The sequence below is a fragment of the Hyperolius riggenbachi genome, chromosome 10 (assembly GCF_040937935.1).
Source record: "Hyperolius riggenbachi isolate aHypRig1 chromosome 10, aHypRig1.pri, whole genome shotgun sequence".
NCBI lineage: Eukaryota > Metazoa > Chordata > Amphibia > Anura > Hyperoliidae > Hyperolius > Hyperolius riggenbachi.
In genome coordinates this window covers 56,982,004-57,003,076 of record NC_090655.1, presented here as the reverse complement: position 1 = coordinate 57,003,076, position 21,073 = coordinate 56,982,004, and the positions used below count along the sequence as shown (strand labels likewise).

The window sequence follows — 21,073 nt, the reverse complement described above, 5'->3', positions numbered from 1 at the left end:
TGCTACAAAAAGAGACTTTTGTATCCCTGTGAGGGTCAAAAAAAATAGTGGTGTAATTATTTATAGCGTAATTGCAAAACCATTTTCAGCAAGACTGGAATGTCCCTTAAAGGGAACCTTAACTGAGAGGGATATGGATGTTTCTTTTTAAACAATACCAGTTGCTTGTCAGTGCTGCTGATTTCTTTGGCTGTAGTAGTGGCTGAATCACACACCTGACACAAACATGCAGCTAATCCAGTCTTCAGTCAGATCACCTGATCTGTATGCTTGTTGAGGGGCTGTGGCTAAAAGTATTAGAGACACAAGATCAGCAGGAGAGTCAGGCAACTGGTGTTAAAAAATCCACATCCTTCTCAGTTTAGGTTCCCTTTAAGGCTAGGTTTTCATTGCTGCGATTCCGGGCTGATTCCCCGCCCACAAATTCGGATAGGATTTGACAGCCTATTGAAGTCAATAGGAAGCATCCGAATTCGTGGCCGGGGAAAAATTTTAGGCCCTGCAACATAAATTTATGCGTCACTGTCCCATAGCCATGCATAGTGTGGCTAGAGGGATTCGGCTGCGAGACGGGACACAGCTGTGCCGTCATTGTGGAAACGAGCCCTAAGCAGTGTTCCCCAACCCTGTCCTCAAGGCTCACCAACAGTGCATGTTTTGTGGAAATCCACAGAGGTAATTTGCTCTGCTGAGACAGTAATTACCTCACCTCAGTTATCTCACCTGTGCATGTTCGTGGTTTTCTGCAAAACATGCACTGTGGGTGGGCCTTGAGGACAGGGTTGGGGAACTGTGCCTTAAAGAACATTTATTTAGTGTGAAATGAGTAATCTATGTTGTCTTACTGTGCAGTAAAAGGTTAGCACCAACTTTACGAGCCAGAGTGAGCATTGCCAGGTGGACATCAGTGACTCTCGTGCTGGTAGCAGATGTGGGTGTGGCCAGTTTAGGCCCCACCCCCATTTTAAGGACACACTATACTATTTGTAGACTCTGTAAAATTGATCACTCATCCATTATATCTCATGTGTTTTGTTTATCTTTACAGCCCTTCTGCTCTCTGCACTTCAATCTCCAGATTTCTGAGAACCCCTATAACTCCGGCAGTATATCCAGCAAGTTGTCGGCACCTTGGCTCATTGTTGCTGCAGGTAGTGATCTCCTTGTAGCAATAGGGTATTGTATCAGTAAAAGTAAGAAGTTTTGAATCAGGATGATACCATTTATTGGCTAACTTAAAAAAATAAGAGTAAGCAAGCTTTCGGTTGTAACTGTGAACACAAACCTGACTGCAGAGAGAAACCTGCTGACTATTTAAACTTTTAAAGTGTACCTGAGCCGAAGCTCGGGTACAAAATCAGATACCTTTATAAAGAGAGTGAAGCCTCAGCATTCTATTGAAGCTTCCCTTGCTATTGCGCAGCTCCTCTCGCTCATGGGCAGCACGGTGGCATAGTGGTTAGCGCTCTCACCTTGCAGCGCTAGGTCACTGGTTCGAATCCCGTGTCTGCGTGGGTTTCCTCCGGGCACTCAGTTTTCCTCCCACATCCCAAAAACATACAGATAAGTTAATTGGCTTCCCCCTAAATTGGCCCTAGACTATGATACATACACTGCATGATACATACATAGACATATGACTATGGTAGAGACTAGATTGTGAGCTCCTCCGAGGGACAGTTAGATGACAAGACTATATATACTCTGTACAGTGCTGCAGAAGATGTCGGCACTATATAAATACTAAATAATAATAATAATAATTCATGCCCCCCCAATAGCCGACTGAGTCCGCCAGCGCATGCCTAGTAAGCAGGAGCTGCGTGTGCTGTGCTACTACATAAGCGAGCCGGCTTGCGCGTCTACAGAGCGACCATTAATACTGAAGAGGAGCTGCGTGGCCCCGATTCGGAGGGGGCCGCACTCTGTAACCAGGGGGCTGCCGACAAGAGAGGGAAGCCTCAATAGGATGCTGAGGCTTCCCTCTCTTCAGGGTAAGAACTTGTTTTAAACCCAAGCTTCAGGTCGGGTTCACTTGAAACCTCAAAGAGGGTCACATGATTAGATAAGTTCCTGATTACGTTTACAAAGAAAATTAATCACGATTTTTCCCAAAACTTCACATTACGATTTTGCTAAATTTGTGCTCATCGCTTTTTAAGAGACTGCAGCTTTTCCAAACCTTCTACTGTGACCCAATATTTATCTATCTTGCTATTATTCTTTTCCCTTTTCACAAACGGAGTCCCCCGTCTCTGTTCCACCCTTGAAAATGACAGCTGCGATCAGACCACTTGCTTCGGACAGCAGAAATGGCTTCCTTGGTTTTGACAGAAGAGGCTTGGGGGGGTCATCTGTCAGTTACAATAAATATATTACTTTTGCGTGAATTGCTCTGGTGAAACTACAAGGAACATGGGAGCCATAAAACCACAACGCAATTTTATGAAGCCCAACAACATGAAAAATCATTGTTTTCCTTTGTTTGACTCCACAATGGCGGTCAATCAAGTGTGTGCTGTAGCGCGCAATTGATTTATTGGACATACATCAAGTCTTGTAGAACATACGGCCATGTGTGACATTTTATCCACTTAGCAGATTTGAACGCTTGTAAGAGTTGAAGGATTTTGTTTACTTACTGTTAGACCTTCGTCTTTATTTAATAAGAGAGAGAGAGCGAGAGCGGTGTGAAAAGCGCAGTGGTCCATAACAGCCAATCAGAATTCATCATTTAGTTATCTGCTGCCAAATCCGATTGATTGTTTAGATCATGGCGGGTTGTGTAAGCTCTTGGCACTGATTTATTAAAGTCGTTCAATTTGTGCTCCTGAAACGTCTGTTTGGTATTTCTGCCTGTGTCGGGAAACGTAGAACGAGAGTGGCCTGCGGGCCGGAGATGGCAAAGGTTGCACTTGCAGGGTGCTCATATGGTCCAGCAGTAAAATAAATCTGACTGGAATCGGAAAAGCTTACTGTGATAAGAGTTTTGTGCTGATATTTGTACAGTTTATTGTATTAGGAAAGACGCTATGCTTATTTTATTTATTTATTTATTTTGATATAAAATACTATGGCATTACAACCTTCTTACTATTGTAGCTACAGATAGAGGGTGGTTGTCTGTGGGGGGGGGGGGGGGGGGGGAAAGGGGGAGTTTGTTGTAGCTTTGTAGCAGAGAAACTGAAGCGGATAAACAATTTGATATCATGAATTGGTTGTGTAGTAGGGGTAATTACTAGAACATTGGAAGCAAAAAAAAATATTCTCATATTTTTATTTTCAGTTATACGGCTTTTTTTATTTTTATTTTTTTATAACAATGCGTCATTCTCTAATTTTTGCAGTTTACACATTACTCAGCATTCTAAATGTTCTAACAGAACAGGCAGTGAACTTTTGACCTGTCCTGAACTGTTCCCTGCAAAAGAAAAACACAATGCAGTTGAGATAACCTAATCAGAAGTCAGAGCTCTCTGCCACTTTCAAAGTCTTGGAGCTCAATGGTTATTTGCATAGATAACAACTGGAGTTTCTTCACTCTTCCTATACTGGAAACAATATTAGACTTATGTCTCTGCTCCTAATGCTTTATTTCTTAGCTGTACTACACAACCAATTCATTATATCATAATTTTTTTTTCGCCTCAGTGTCTCTTTAACCTCCTTGCCGGTCTACAAATTCCGGCAAGGAGGCAGCGCCGCACTTTTTATTTATTTATTTTTGTTTAAATCATGTAGCGAGCCCAGGGCTCGCTACATGATAGCCGCTGAGCGGCGGCATCCCCCCACCCACTCCGATCGCCTTCGGCGATCAGAGTTTGCAGGAAATCCCGTTGAGAACGGGATTTCCTGCAGGGCTTCCCCGGTCGCCATGGCGACGGGGCGGGATGACGTCACAGACGTCATGGACGTCGGGACGTCACAGGGAATCCCGGGCCACCCCTCAGCGCTGCCTGGCCCTGATTGGCCAGGCTGCGCAAGGGGTCCGGAGGGGGGGGGTGCGACGTTGCGGATAGCGGCGGATCGGCGGCGATCGGCTGTTACAAGCAGCTAGCAAAGTGCTAGCTGCTTGTAACAAAAAAAAATTATGCAAATCGGCCCAGCGGGGCCTGAGAAATCCTCCTGCGCAGGTTACCCCGAGCTGAGCTCGGGATAACCGCCAAGGGGGTTAAGGCCTGTACCCACTACACAATGTTTCCAGCGGCGAGCAATTGTTTATGCAATCTCGCGGCATGCAGCGACAGTCACGGCAGATTGGATATTTAAGATCTCCAACGACTCCCATGCAAAGTACTGCAATAGTTTTGAAGTCTAGTTTGCGACCTGTGCTGTTGCATGACGTTGCGCATACCCAGCGGCAGAAAGATGCATGGGGGAACACTCATCGTCATCGTTCTGGGACTTCGTTGGGATCCATCTTCCTGCCTCGAGAAGTTAGTATTTAGCTTTATTAGATATCTGATGGACGTCTGATCCAGCTGCCCGCGGCAAATGCAGAAAAGCATTTATCGGCTTTTGATGCTACTACCCGACGTGCAGCATTTTTCATCCCCGCAGGGGAACACGGAAGTAAAACACAGTAAATTATTCCAGGATCGGCTAAGTACTGGGCAGAGGACAGTGAAAATCGGGATGAAAATGTCGGTTAGCGATCGTACCGTCAGCTGTCCATTCATCTAAATGGACAGCATTAAACAATGAGCGCTGAGGCCGTTATCATTATTTATATAGCGTTGACACCTTCCACAGTACTGTACAGAGTATATTGTCTTGTCACTAACTGTCCCTCAGAGGGGCTCACAATCTATTCCCTACCATAGTCATATGTCTGTGTATGTATTGTGTAGTTTAAGTATCATAGTCTAGGGCCAATTTAGGGGGAAAGTCAATTAAAGGGACTCCGAGCAGTGCAAGTAACTATGAAAAGATGCATACCATTTTGAAGCTCTCTTTCTCCTCTTTTCATTGATATTTAAAAGCCACCCTACGTCTTTTAGTTTTCGCTATTTTTGTGATCGAAATCACGGCCACCATCTTGGATTCCTTATTCAGCATTGTATTATGCAGGATGACACTTTCCCCAGTGTCGGCAGCTCCATTCAGTGCAATGCAATGAAATACAAGGAACCCAGGGGGGTATATTTACAAACCTCATGCTGGTAGGTGTGAGGATATAATTAATTAGTTGTGGGTATGCTTAAAGGATTGGCATTAGCAAAGCATTAGCATTCAATTTGTACTGATCAGAAAAATTTGCATCTCATTGATCATTCCTATTTGCCTCTTGTACGGTTGTCGTGTTATAATAAGCCTATAAATCAATAAATCCCATTACTGCATCCTCTGTCCCCGTTTTAGGCAATGTCGGTGCTGAACTGTCCGCCACGGATACGAACATGTACATTTCATCGGATGGAGGCAACACATGGAAACACGTATGTAGTCTAAGCTTTTCTTTCCTTAAGCAGTTTTGTGTATGAGCGACTAATTATGTGGGGGCGTTAGTTAATAAAACACCCTCAGTGTATATATTATGATTATTAAGGGCTCATTAAATGTGACAAAATAAATTACGTTCTATAAAAGAACAACTTATAGCGATTATGAAAACCTGAGAACAACCGCTTAAAGAGGAATACGTACGGTACACTTAAATGGAACTTATAGAGCAGCAGAGATTCAATAAGCAGAGACACGGGGGTTGGAGAACACAGGAAAGAATATAGAAATCACATCAGGCACAACATTAACCCCCTCCAGACCGTCTAATGCAGATTGGCGGCGGGAGGGTGGCAGCTACAGGACCGCCTAATGACGATTAGCGTCAAGTCCTGTAGCTGCAGATTAGCTGGGATCGCGCATGCACAATGCATCCCCGCTTGAGTAACGGAGCTCCGCTCCATAAACAGCCTGCCAGCAGCGATAGTTGCTGGCAGGATGTTAGGGGAAGAAACAGCGGTTTATTTACTTGGTAGATTGCAGCGCTGTACTGGGGACAGCCCTGTCACTTGGCTGTCCCCTAGAGACTCACAGAAAACGATTGTTCTCATAGGCTGATGCCTATGAGAGACGATTGCAGTGATTGGATCTTGGGGAAGAATAAATTAAAAGTAAAAGGAAGCATTTTTATTTAACCTTTTCGGGACCACGTGCATTAGATTCTACGCCGCACTTGTGGCTGTTCTAGCCTGATGCAGCGTAGAATCTACGCCGGTCCGCAATTTCCGCTCCCGACGCGATCGTGCGCACCCGGAGGGGGAGATTAAGCTGTCATATGACAGCCGACATCTCCCCCGAGTGATCAGCAGCCATCGCGTATGGCTGCAGATCACGTGACCACTACGATCGCCATCGGATCGTAGTGATCAGTTTGACAGCTGCGGCGGCAGGGGGGGAAAGAAGAGGATCCACTCACCTCCCTGCCGTTCCTGCGACGATCGGCACCCCCCTCCGCTCCGGCCGGCATCTCCGCTCCATCTGACGTCAGCACCGAGTCTCGGCTTGATGACGTCAACAAGCCGCGACCCGGAACTGATCGTCAGACAGAACGGAGATGCCGGCCGGAGAAGAGGGTCCCGTGCGGCTCATCGATGGAGCCTGGAAGATAAGTGAAGGCTGCTGGCAGAAGGGGAGGGACACAGGCCACCACGGGGGGACACAAATCCAGGCAGTCACAGACGGGATCCGGCCGCCTGACCCCCCCCCCCCCCAAACGCGCGCACCCCCTTTCCGCGCGAAATGCCTGGTCCTTAAGGGGGGGTAGGTGGCCGGTCCCGAAAAGGTTAAACAAAAATAACCTTCAAATGTATTTAAAAAAACAACAAAAGGTGGCAGCAGCGATCAGATGCCACCAACAGAAAGCTCTGTTGGTGGCAAAAAAACGGAGGAAAAAATCATTTGTGTTCTAAGTTAAATCTGCAGTGTGCTGAATTGTAAAAAAATAGCCTGGTCACTAAGGGGGTGCAAGTCTGTGGCCCTCAACTGGTTAAAACTGACAGGCAAAGTGAATAACATTGGTTATATAAATCAGTCAGCAAGAGAACAGTCAGTTCTTAATGGTGATATGTTAAGAGCGGGAGAGATGGGCAAGCATAAGAATCTGAAGCAAAAAAATATAATGAACTGTATGTGTAGTACAGATAATTAATAGAACATTAGTAGCAAAGAAAACTCATATATATATATATATATATATATATATATATATATATATATATATATATATATATATATATATATATATATATATATATATATATATATCATGTGTGTGTGTGTGTGTGTGTGTGTGTGCACCAGAAAACAGCACTGTAGCCAACCCAAGTTGTGTGAAATAGCTCAGGGAAGCTCTTTTGGATAGATAACACCTGAAGTTTCTTAACTCTTCCTGTACTGGAAAACAATATGTGACTATTTTCTTTGCTACTAATGTTTTATGTCTTAGCTGGACTAGACATACAATTCACTATCTCATTTTTCACTTCAGGTTCCCTTTAAGGGGCGGATTTATACTTTTTCTGCCCCAGAGCAACACTTATGTGGCTCCTTCTCCGTGTACTGCTGACCCCTTCCCTTCCATGCTTAGCGCCCTCACCCTTGAGTAGCATCATTCATTTGCAGCAACCCTTCTGTACAGATTCCTTACGTTGCAGCTCCTATTTCTACCCTTCCTACTTCATTTGCAGCCTTTTTCTTCCATATACAAAACAAAACTTTTTCCATGTCCAGACACCCCCCTGGTAAGCAGCTGCCCAAGGCACGGGCCTTTGCGGCCTTCCCAGAAATTCGGCCCTGGAGTTACTGTGCCTGTTAGGTACGTACGCTCCACTCCCACTTCGCTCCTGTTACACTACAGAAAGTGTGAATAGATTCTTTGCTTAACAAAGGATTCATTTACATTCTCTTGCTCCCTGCTGGAGCGTTTATTAACAAAGTGTGAACCTAGCCTTAATGTTGTAATGTCTCCTATATCTTGCATAGAGTGCCACGTTATATGTAAGAAGTTACTTTACAAATAAAGTTTAGTAATAAAAAAGCACATTCCGTGAAATACTATGCATTATTATGTTAAATATTTTGACCATGTGCTGGATATGGAGTTATGTACATATGTGTTTTTTAATTTGTGTGGTTTACTTTTACTTTTAGATTTTCGAAGAAGAGTACAATATTTGGTTTCTGGACTGGGGCGGAGCTCTAGTTGCCCTGAAGCACACCTCCCTGCCGGTTCGCCATCTGTGGTAAGAATCCCGTTTTCATTCCTTTAAGGGGATTGCCCACTTCTGTAGGAGAACCTTTCTTGTTTTCAGTAGACTTGCTGCAATTTCCTGTAGAGGCTCCTCCCACTGACTGTGTGGCTGATCTTTAGCTTCTGTAGTCCAGACATAAAAAAATTGCAAAACAATATAGGACAAAATAATATAGGACAAGTAGTTGTAGGCCTGCTTACCTTGAAAAGCCTACTGAAATGTATAACCACTTCATGGCAACTTGAAGTGAGAAGGAATATGGTGGCTTCCATATTTATTTCTCTTTAAAGGGAATAAGAGATGAACGTTTCACACAAAATAAACATATCACTCGATAGCTTGTAAAGAATAAATGCTCTACTTGATAATTTCGCCACTCTGGTGAGCCTTTTTTTAGTGTTTTTTATCCATTATTGCTCCAGGAAAAATCAAATATAGCCACCAGCTCATATCCCTTCTGCTTCCAGGTTATGAGTTGTTCTGGATGTGCTGTCTAGGCTATATGAGACTAGGCTGCTATCTAGGCTATATGAGAAAGGCTGCTGCAGCCTTTCATCTGTGTGCTTTCATTTTGGTATGATGTGCAGCTGCCTGTAGGGAGTGTCTCTCATAGGAATGAAACTGCAGTCATCATCATTATCTATGGATACAAAATATAGGTAAAAGGCTGCGCATCCCTGACCCAATACTATACAATTGAATGGTTAATCGCTGTGGCGCACACCGCCCCCCCCTGGACTAAAATGCACGCCCGCATCCAAACAATGCAATACTGGTCTATGGAGAAATTTTAGCTTCCATCATAGTTTTGCATGCAAAAATATAGATATACTGGACATCTGCACCAACGTTGAGGTAAATCTCCAGAGCAGATGTCCTAACACTAAACTGACCTAAGTTAAAAGCAAATGTCTTTACCCTGGCAGCAGCTACGCTAAAATGTGTAACTTACATTCAATACAGACAGCAGAAAACAAAGCAAGCGCTCACCAATATGGGCCGCATCTGAATGACTCATCACCTCATATGCACCGCTTAAATAGCTCAAATACACACTCAGCAATCAGACAGATGCAAAACATATGCAAAACTAAACTAAATACTTACCATGCAAAACAGGATAGCACAATGGGTGCTGCTAGCCTGGTAGTTACAGAACTGTGGATACAAAATATAGGTAAAAGGCTGCGCATCCCTGACCCAATACTATACAATTGAATGGTTAATCGCTGTGGCGCACACCGCCCCCCCTGGACTAAAATGTACGCCCGCATCCAAACAATGCAATACTGGTCTATGGAGAAATTTTAGCTTCCATCATAGTTTTGCATGCAAAAATATAGATATACTGGACATCTGCACCAACGTTGAGGTAAATCTCCAGAGCAGATGTCCTAACACTAAACTGACCTAAGTTAAAAGCAAATGTCTTTACCCTGGCAGCAGCTACGCTAAAATGTGTAACTTACATTCAAAACAGACAGCAGAAAACAAAGCAAGCGCTCACCAATATGGGCCGCATCTGAATGACTCATCACCTCATATGCACCACTTAAATAGCTCAAATACACACTCAGCAATCAGACAGATGCAAAACATATGCAAAACTAAACTAAATACTTACCATGCAAAACAGGATAGCACAATGGGTGCTGCTAGCCTGGTAGTTACAGAACTGTGGATACAAAATATAGGTAAAAGGCTGCGCATCCCTGACCCAATACTATACAATTGAATGGTTAATCGCTGTGGCGCACACCGCCCCCCCTGGACTAAAATGCACGCCCGCATCCAAACAATGCAATACTGGTCTATGGAGAAATTTTAGCTTCCATCATAGTTTTGCATGCAAAAATATAGATATACTGGACATCTGCACCAACGTTGAGGTAAATCTCCAGAGCAGATGTCCTAACACTAAACTGACCTAAGTTAAAAGCAAATGTCTTTACCCTGGCAGCAGCTACGCTAAAATGTGTAACTTACATTCAATACAGACAGCAGAAAACAAAGCAAGCGCTCACCAATATGGGCCGCATCTGAATGACTCATCACCTCATATGCACCACTTAAATAGCTCAAATACACACTCAGCAATCAGACAGATGCAAAACATATGCAAAACTAAACTAAATACTTACCATGCAAAACAGGATAGCACAATGGGTGCTGCTAGCCTGGTAGTTACAGAACTGTGGATACAAAATATAGGTAAAAGGCTGCGCATCCCTGACCCAATACTATACAATTGAATGGTTAATCGCTGTGGCGCACACCGCCCCCCCTGGACTAAAATGTACGCCCGCATCTAAACAATGCAATACTGGTCTATGGAGAAATTTTAGCTTCCATCATAGTTTTGCATGCAAAAATATAGATATACTGGACATCTGCACCAACGTTGAGGCACATTATCTAGTGCACACAGAGCACACAGGGATCATATTGCAGCCACACTTGTCTGTTCAGAGCTTCTCTCCCAGCAGGAGTAGCCCCTCCCATGTCATCACAACTCTCAGTATGCAAAGCAGGAAATCTGAGCCAGGAGGTGGCAGGCTTGGGCTTGAAAAGACTCTACAGAAGAGTGACTCTGCTATAATGATTTTAGGTCAAACCTAGACTGAGCCAGTCAGGGATTTTTATCACAGCTGCTAATAGACTAATTAAGCAGATAAGAATGAAACGAAAAGCAGGGTAGGTGTTTACTGTCATGTTCCCACTGATAAATGTAATAAAATACATGAGGGTGCTTCGTCTCTGGTTCTCTTTAAACAATTTGATCAGTTACCTGGCAACTCTTCTGATATCTTTGGCTGCGGTATCTGAACCACACACTTGAAAGAAGTATGCAGCTAAATTAGATTTTAGTCAGAGCACCCAGTGGCGTAGCCAAGGACCTATGGGCCCTGGTGTGAGTTTTATACGGGGCCCTCTGCAAGTACTCTATACATAACAATTGGTTATGCGCACCAAAACCTGCCAAGGACAACCACATTGTCAGAGGTGCAAGAAGGGGATGGGGATCACTACTATTCAAAGTATCTATAGAAGTGATCATTAAATGCACAGGACCAATAAAGATTTAATACTGCAGTTGAGGGAGGGTCCTACAGAGCCCCTCTGGCCCAAGGGCCCCGGTGCGGTTGAGACATTTGCAACCCCTATTGCTACGCCACTGAGAGCATCTAATCTGCATGTATGCAAACTAACACAATAATTTGTATATGTGCAAACAATGCAGAAAAAAACGGAGGAGGAAAGCGGGGTTCTCCCACAAAACGCATTACAATTTTTTCGAATGTGAAAAGAAAAGCTGTTTTTGAAACTAGACTTACTAAGTCTGACTACCGAGAGTTGGGTCCACCACTACCTCCCTTTTAACCTGCGTTTAGTGTACTTTTATCCTTTGTTGGCGCCTCACTTTATTTGATCATTGATATATATTTTAAAAGGAAATAAAGATGGTGGCCGCCTTATCCCTCTGACTGCAGGTTTCCTTTCATTCTGCAATGTGCTCAGGTGGCAGAAATATTCTAAACTGCCATAAATGTGATTTTTCTTTTAAGTTTCTACAGCCTGGACATCAATTAAAGTAAATGTTAAAACGTCCGCTTCTCAAAACGCCGGTTCCCGGGAAAGCTGTAATTTAAAGATCAATAAACTTTTATAGGCCTGAGTTGCTTTGATTTGCTGGGATGAGGAGTCTAAGGGACCGATGACAAAAGGACAGAGTGTACAGAAGCACTTGTGGCTTCGCTGTGTCATTACCCTGAGCTTCTCCCGCCAGGGTCCGCGGGGCTCTGTGATAATGGCCGCCATCTCCATGTAATAACGGCACAGCCTCCGTTAGGGAACATTAAAGAGAGGCACTTCTTAAGGATGCCGCATTTGTTTTGTCCCCAGGCTGAGCTTTGATGAAGGCCGATCATGGAGTAAGTACGGCTTTACATCAGCCCCGCTGTTTGTCGATGGGGCTTTGGTGGAACCTGGAGTGGAGAATCAGATCATGACGTGAGTAGGATATAAAATGATTTTTTCTATAAACTCCAGATAAAAATACAGATTACTTTATAGAAACAATAATTTGTCTTTTATCAGTCACCGGGAGGAAAAGTTTACTCAACTGCCAGATTTCACACTGAGCTTACTTCTCTGGTGAACTGTGTAGGTTAGCGAGCCTGAGAGCTTGATATGGAGGAGAACACTAATGAGGGCACTGGGAATACCATTGGGGTGTTGGAAAGCTGGAACACACTAAAGGGGCCCATACACCTAACGATTTTCCCGCCGATATACGGCCGATTCGATCACAGTGATCAAAACAGCTGTGAAATCGCCGCGCACACCGCTGACAGAACAATCGGTTTCCGTCCAAAATCGATCGTTCCCGCCGATCTGTCTGTGCGTAAGATTTTTCTCGATCGCCGGCGGGTCGGGGGTGCGTTGATAGTGGAGTTCGAATTTCCGGCCACCGAGGCAATACAGCGGGTATACATTACCTGTTCCGGCCGGTGCGACTCCCCAGGTCTCTGCTTTCTTCTCCGCTCTGGTCTGGTCTGTTCTCCGGCATGCTTCACTTCTTCCTGCCCGGCAGGAAGAAGTGAAGCATGCCGGAGACCAGACCAGAACGGAGAAGAAGAAGACAGCGGGAACAAGGGGAGTCGCGCCGGCGGAGCAGGTAATGTATGTGGGGTGGGCGTGGGCGGCAGCAGCACCACCACCACAGATTGTGATCGGTTTTATGCTGAAATCGGTTCACAATCTGTTTGCAGTAAGGCAGCCATACGATCCCTCTCTGATCAGATTCCATCAGAGAGGGATCTATCTGTTGGTCGAATCTGATGGCAAATCGACTAGTGTATGGCCACTTTAAGAAGGGCACTGAAAAGCATTGGAAAGCCAGGACACACGGTGGGGGATATTGGAAAGCTAGGACACACTATGGAGGGTTTAGAAAGTTTTTATTTTAACTGAAGATGGGCTTTAAATGATGTACATTTACCTTTGTTTTATTTGATTGTATCTCTCCCGTGTGTTTTGTTTTAGACTCCCTGGCGTTCAATTTCCCCAGGATTTCTGTGCAAAAATTGACCCAATTAATTTTTATAACCTTTTTTTTCTCCTGTAACTTGCCAAAATGTGTCAAGCAAGGGTCTAGTGTACAGTGCAGGAGAGTATTAACGTGTATGCATGTCAATACCGTTCACAGCATGTCTTGTATGGACGTGTATAACCATCAATACTGCTAGGGAGGTAAAATAACTTAGTGACATAGTATTAGCAATGTATTAGTAGTTCTCCGTAGTTCATGATTCTGAGTGATGTTTGCTACTTGATTCAGACACTAAAGGTAGAGTAGTAGGGGTGTCTCATCACCCTAGAGAAAAAGACACAGGAGACACAAAAACGGGAGCCCAAAAGCACAATGTGCTCAATTCTGGTAGCTATGTGAGGTAAATATTTTTTTGTAGGTAAAATACCTCACGAGGTATTTTCCTCTTCTTTTATCATTTCTGAAAGATTTTTCTCCATTTCCGAACATGAGGTAAAGCATGAGGTAAAACATGAAGTAAATGCATAGAGTGAGGTCAAACATGAGGTATTTCAGTGGTAAGCCTGCAGCAAATAAGTAATAGTCTTTAATTGTCTTCCATAAGTTAGGATAGTCTTTGGAAGATGTTTTGGGTTTTTTTTGAGGAGGGAAGGTGTATTTGATTATGTAGCAACCTATGAAAAGTAAATGTATAGGCATCCATTATTAAAAATAAAATAAAAATCCAGCTCATTTACCTTTAGAGGCTGGGGGAGGGGGGGGGGTCGGAGCACTTTTACAGGCTGGGGGAGGGGTCAGCACTTTTAGAGACTGGGGGTGTGAGTACTTTTACTTTTAGAGGCTGAGGGTCTGACTCTGGAGGGGGGGTTACAGCACTTTTACTTTTAGAGGCTGCTGAGGGGGGCCTCGTAGCACTTTTTACCAGAGGAGGAGGGGGGGGGGGATCGGTGTTTGCCGCAGTTTTACTTAATTTTTTTAAAAATAGAGGCCGTGGGTTGGGGAATGGAAATGTTGAAGGGGGGGGGGGAGGCAGATGAAGGATTGTACAGGGTTTGGACCATTTTTACTTTTTTACTTTTTTTAAACAAAATGGAAGCTGGGGGGGGGGGGGGGGGGATTCATTGGTCAGATCACTTTTACTTATTTCAGCAAAATATGGGGGCCCTGAACAAAGAACACGCTGAAAAGGCTCCATGTTATGTGACAGATATCACAATTCTGTCACAGCACTGCATTTATCATGTGGTAAAGGTAGGTCTAATTATGTGAGGTAAAAGACATGCAAACACACACCTTATTTCACTTCACAATTCAAGTGTGAGGTATTTCACTACTAAATACCACACATTTTTAGTAGAAAATTACCACATGAATTACCTCATGAAATTACATGAGGTAAAACTTTACTTAGACTACCAGAATTCAAAAGTTGATTTCACTCATGAGGTAAACCCAATTCCATGAGGTAATTATTTACTAAACGCTACCAGAATTGAGCCCAATATGTTTTCATATATGGGATATCAACAGGTAAGGTAATTGTACTACTCACAAAGGCGGGTGGCAGAGGGGAAACCGACCACAGGAAGCAGGTGGAGACAACAAACCCAACTCCACTCGGGGTGGTCCAGCCGGATCTGGGTGTGGTCGCTCTCCTTGGTAAAAGTGACAGATTATCGCTATGGTTTAAATTGTGTGGTCTGTCTAGAGCCCTCCAACAGGGTATGTTGGGGGTTCGTAAAGCACAATTTGGGTAAAGAGGCAACACAGTGTAAATAAAATTGGATTAAAAAAAAAAAAGATAAAATCGAAAAATATGAGCTGGTTTACCTCAATGATGAAATCTATGTATAGACAAAGAAATATTTATTTACCACAAACAACACATTTCACGGGTCTAAGCCCTCTTCCTCAGGCCAATAACCGTGCCAATTGCAAATAGCCGATCAGCAAAGGGAGCCTTTCCCTCCAAGACACTAAAGGGTTATCACTGCCTCTAAGCCACTCCCAACAGTAAAGTGTTTACACCAGATGGGGAAGCAAGCTTAAGCAGTGCTACTACTTCACCATAGAGGCCATTAGTGGTAACATCTTACTAACACAGCATGAGAGTTTAAGCAGAGCATGTGTGTGGAATATTGTTTGTGAAGTTTGCAAGTGTGTTCCTGAGTTTAGGAGAACTATAAGTTTGCTGAAGTATGAGTAATAATGCACTGTAGACCACTGACACACAATCCATTTTAGTATTTGGCTGTATTTCTGGAGTTGCTTGCTAACGCAAAACCGGAAAAATTAGTGCAGGAGCTGCCTCGGAAAATAGGGTGCCCCCTTAAGCACCCATTATAACAGCTGTTGTTTGCAGCAATTAAGCAAAAGGTGGGTGTCATCTGGAAAGGTTAAGGGTTAGGCATAAGTAGAGGGTGGGTCAAGTGTTAGACATCAGTAGAGGGTGGGTTAAGGGTTAGGTATTGGTAAAGGAAGGGTTAGGCATGGGTAGTGGGAGGGTCAAGGGTTAGGTATGGGTAGTGGGAGGGTCAAGGGTTAGGCATAGGTAGAGGGAGGGTTAAGGGTTAGGTATGGGTCCAGGGAGGGTCAAGGGTTAGGCATGGGTAGAGGGAGGGTCAAGGGTTAGGTAAAGGTAGAGGGAGGGTCAAGGGTTAGGCATGGGTAGAGGAATGACTGAAGAGAACCTGAGATGAAGGGAAAGAAACGTTTTATATATACCTGGGGCTTCCTCCAGCCCCATCCACACAGATCACTTCCTCGCCCTCGTCCTCCACTTCCTGGATCTTCTCAAATTAGCCACAGAAAGTCCTCCAGTCTGTGGTGCACTGCGCATGCGCAGCCTGGCCACGCCTGCTTTGTCTCACTCCTGTGACCACTGGAGCTGACTGGAGGACTTTTCAGGGCCAGTTTCAGAGGATCCAGGAGTCTGAGGAGGGTGACGAGGGAGCGATAGGCCTGGAAGGGGGCTGGAGGAAGCCCCCAGATATGTATACCTTTTTTTCCCCCTCCCCATCTCCGGTACACTTTAAAGGGAACCAGAGACGAAGGCTAGTTGAAAAATGAAAAAAAGATATTATACATACCTACCTGGGGCTTCCTCCAGCTCCATAAGCCTGGATCGCTCCCACGCCGCCATCCTCCGCTGCCTCTATCGCCGGTACCGGGTCCAGTCACTTCCGCCGGACGTGACAAGTTGTACACATGCATAGGGGCTCCCTCCGGCTTTGTACGCATGCCCCTGCGCAGTACAAAGGGAGCGCACTGCGCTTGCGTCGACTGGCCGAAATTACGGGACCCGGTACCGGTGGACAGAGGCAGCTGAGGACGGCGGCGTGGGAGCGATCCAGGCTTATGGGGCTGGAGGAAGCCCCAGGTATGTATAAATTTAGTATCATCTCATCTCTGGGTCTCTTTAAAGGTTAGGTATTGATAGAGGGAGGGTTCTGTGTGAGAGTAGGGTTAGGTTTAGTCATTGTAAAATATTGGTTAAAACTGAGATTTTCCCAACAGACGTTGATTTCGGTGATACCGTTAACGACTAACTGTACATGGTTTATTGCAAGCTTACGAAACGTTACGTTTCTTCTTCAAACATTATACGGAACGGGATCAGAACCGCACAATAAGATGTTTTGAATCACATACAAACTTATATATATGATTCTGTAGGCTCAATTTGACATGATGCCACACAGTTGTACCCCCTTTGAAATGTAAAAAGACTTCCTCAGTCCAATGAACTCTGGCAGCATTTGTCACTACAGATAAACACACACACTATCAACGTATCTCTCAGCCAGAGAATAGCAACAGACAGAAGTGTTAAAAAGTCCACCAGTCTGAAAAGAAAAGACAAAAAAATTCTGGGAGATTTTCCCAGAATAAAGTTGTAGAATATTGATTATTTTTTTACCAATACTCTACTAGCGGCAATCCCCCCCGGATCCTTTTTTTCAGGCACCTTTTATTACATGAATTCCTTTAATGTCTTCCCACGCCTCCCTAATGGCTCACACTAGTTTGCAGCAGAAAACTCACCCTCAGACCGCATGAAGAGAATTTATCACCGTGATGTATCCATGCCCAGAAGAGATGTTTTTAATTCTGTTTCTCTTCGGACTTCATCTCTCCCGCCGTCACACACACAAACACAAGCACCGCCAGCCTGGCAGAAGTCGCCACACTCATGATAGACGTCTCTCCCCGCAAGCTGCTGCTTCTCAGGAGCGCGTTTTCTCAGTCCTCGGGTTCCTGCGGCTTTCAAGACAAATTGAAATTCTGGCCAACGCCGACTTCATCACATTCCTCCTGGTTTAGAGGAAGTCTTCTCCCTGCTGTCTGTTTAGGAAGGATTAAGAAAGAGTGCTAAATCCATGTTGAACATTGAAATGGCAGAACGAGCGAAGGGAACAGATGAATCTCGGCACGAGACCTGGAGGGACAACGTGGTGAATAGAGCAATGCTTGCCAGAGTGAAGTGGATGTAATCTTTTGTGGCTGTGTATTTTGTTTTATGTTGTAATCTAGGCACAACATTTTCTAAAGCTAAGTACACACATGACTATTGTCACCCATAGGGTATCGGGAAATGATCCCTCGGTCGAGAAATTGGGGCATGGTGCGGTACAGACACATCGCTAGCCTTCAGACTAGCGATGCATTCTGTAGCTATGGAGGGATGATGATCGGCACAAGACAAAGCGGGCAGGGAGATTGTGATCAATTGGGGGTTGTTACTGATTCAGCATGTCCGATCCTTAAAGAGAACCTGAACTGAAAATAAAAAGTCAAAATAACCATTCACAGGTCATACTTACCTCCTGTGTAGTCTTCTCAGCAATCTCTTTCTCCTCTCCTGCATCCCATTTGTCCACTGTGATCAATGGATTTCTCCGTCCTCCATTTTAAAAATGGCCATTACCTCATAACAGCTTTCAGGTCAGCACACTGCTAAACTGTAATGTCGCCCACTTGAACCATAGGGAAACATGGACATTACCTTGCACATTCAGTTATAACTGGTATATTTCAGTTCTGACAAAATATTGGGATCATTGTAAGAAGAAAATGGTGAGCCTCTGAGAGGAAATGACGGTGAGGTTAGTATGTAATATTCATTTGCAGCCACCTCGTGTTTATTTTAAATAATTTTACTCGCTTCAGGTTCCCTTTAAGCAACATCGTGCAGCCACTGTACACACATTATGCTGGATACACACCATGCGTTTCCACGTCGAATGCGTCCGTCGATACGCGTCGATTCGATTATTTCCGAGTATTTCCGAACGCATTTTGATGATTTTTAGGTCGATTGCCTTGTAAAGTATGGCAAATCGACCTAACGATCCATCGAAGCTTGAATCGGACATGTCGGAAATAATCGAATCGATGCATATCGACGGACGCATCGAACGCATGGTGTGTAACCAGCATTAGTTAAGCAAAAGTCATGGACCAAATCAGTTATTAACAGCCGTTTCATCAGACAATTATTGCATGTATGTGTATATATTACTTTATTCCTAACAGCCTCATTTTATCTCTATACTGTAGACACTCCTGGTCAAATAGAGGCTAGGGTACACAGACTTTAGACTTCAGTTTAACTAGTCCAATTCCAGGGGTAGAGATAGCCCGAACCTCCGATTTTAGGTTCCCGAATCTCCGCAAACGTTCGCGAACTTTCGCGAACCGCAATAGACTTCAATGGGGAGGCGAACTTAGAAAACTGGAAACATTTATGCTGGCCATAAAAGTGATGGAAAAGATGTTTCAAGGGGTCTAACATCTGAGTTTTGTATGATGTATGATGTATGAGTGGAATAGACTCCAAAAGTACCGGGGAAAAATCTAGATTTGACGCAAAGAAGCGCTTTAAGGGCAGAAATCACATTGCATGCTAAATTCGAGGCCTAAAGTCCTTTATAACATCTTGCATGTGTATACATCAATCAGGGAGTGTAATTAGAGTACTGCTTCACACTGACAAACCAAACTCACTGTGTAACGCACCGCAAACAGCTGTTTGTGACGGCCGTGCTAGCGGTTTTCAAGCCCATATTGTCGCCAGGCTGAGGTAGCTCAATGACAGAACAACAATGATTGTCCAGCTGATCGAATTTGGTCTGTCCACAATGAAGCAACGACCTTACGACCTTATTATCTATGGTGTGCCACCCCCCCCCCCCCCCCCGAGACACTCATATAGCTGTCGGTCATTGCTTCATTGTGATACGCAAGCCCCTTCGCCGCGGGCAAGGCAACGATCACGAAGGGGAATTGACACATGTACATGCCTTTTGTTTTGTTGTTGCAGCCGCAGTGCACCCAGAAAAATTATGCAGGCATGTACACGCACCAGAAAAATTATTATAGCAGCTGCAGCTAGCAGCGTCCTTAACCACTTCACAACTGAGGGGTTTTACCCCTTCAGCATCCGAGCAATTTTCTCCTTTCAGCGCTCCTTACATTCATTCGCCTATAACTTTATCATTACTTATCACAATAAAATGAACTATATCTTGTTTTTTTCGCCACCAATTAGACTTTCTTTAGGTGGAACACTATGCCAAGAATTATTTTATTCTAAATGTGTTTTAATGGGAAAATAGAAAAAACATTTGGGCAAAAAAACATTTTTCAGTTTTCCGCCATTATAGTTTTTAAATAATGCATGCTACTATAATTAAAATCCATGTAACTTATATGCTTATATGTAACTTATATGCCCATTTGTCCCAGTTATTACACCGTTTAAATTATGTCCCTATCACAATGTTTGGCGCCAATATTTTATTTGCAAATAAAGGTGCATTTTTTTCAGTTTTGCATCTATCCCTAATTACAAGCCCATAATTTATAAAGTAACAGTGTTATACCCTCTTGATATAAATATTTAAAGATTACAGTTCTTAAGGTAACTATTTAAGTTTTTTTTTTTATTGTAATTTTTTTTTATTTATTTTAATATTACAAAAAAAAAAATATTGGTAACAATTGGAGTGTGGGAGTTAATGAGTTAAAATTAATAGTGAAAATAATGTATTTGTATGTGAAAAATGTTTTTGGGTGTAGTATTACTTTTTGGCCACAAGATGGCCACATTTTTTTTGCAGGCGTCCTACAAGCGTAGGAAGGATGCTTGCAGGAAGGGAGGCTGGGAAACTGCCGCCGCAATGATCGGCATGCTTCTATGAGAAGCAGCGCGATCATTGTGAAAAAACTCAGAGATCAACGAACGGGAATGGATTTTCCCATTCATTGATCTCCGGGCGAGCGGGCGGCGGTGTGCACGATCGCGGGAGTGCGCGCACGTGCGAGCGGGAGCGTGGACAGCGGCGCGTATATCTACGCTCCCGGCGGGGAACTCAAGTCCAAAGGAGCGTAGATATACTGTACCCGGGCGGCGAAGTGGTTAAAAATTCAGGAATACGCCTGGAGTCCTTGACCCTGTTGGTGGTGGCGGAGAAGGCAGTCAAGCGACCTGCAGGCAGAGATGCTGTGTGGGGACCGACTTAGTCATGGGGCAGGCAGTCACACGGCGTGCAGGCAGAGATGCTGTGTGCGGGGACTGACTTAAGGCTCATACACACATCAGACTATAGTCTTAGCAAAATGAAAGATCACAGACCAATCTTACCACCCTTCATGTAGTATGAGAGCCATACTCTACACAGTCTTTTCTATGGAGCTGAACTCCACATCAGAAAAAAATCTTTGCAAGATGCTGCACACACAGATGCTGTGTACAGACACAAAACAT

The 21,073-nt window shown here is 44.1% G+C and overlaps 1 protein-coding gene across 1 annotated transcript in view; it reads left to right on the top strand.

Moving 5' to 3' along the window:
- Window positions 1-21,073, top strand: part of LOC137534197 (VPS10 domain-containing receptor SorCS3-like) — an 872,207-nt gene that overhangs the window by 647,650 nt on the left and 203,484 nt on the right. Inside the window, exons 11-14 of the mRNA XM_068255595.1 lie at window positions 1,049-1,151; window positions 5,362-5,438; window positions 8,152-8,243; window positions 12,156-12,263. Of these exons, the coding sequence (XP_068111696.1) occupies window positions 1,049-1,151; window positions 5,362-5,438; window positions 8,152-8,243; window positions 12,156-12,263 (380 nt within the window). The remainder of the gene's footprint in view (window positions 1-1,048; window positions 1,152-5,361; window positions 5,439-8,151; window positions 8,244-12,155; window positions 12,264-21,073) is intronic.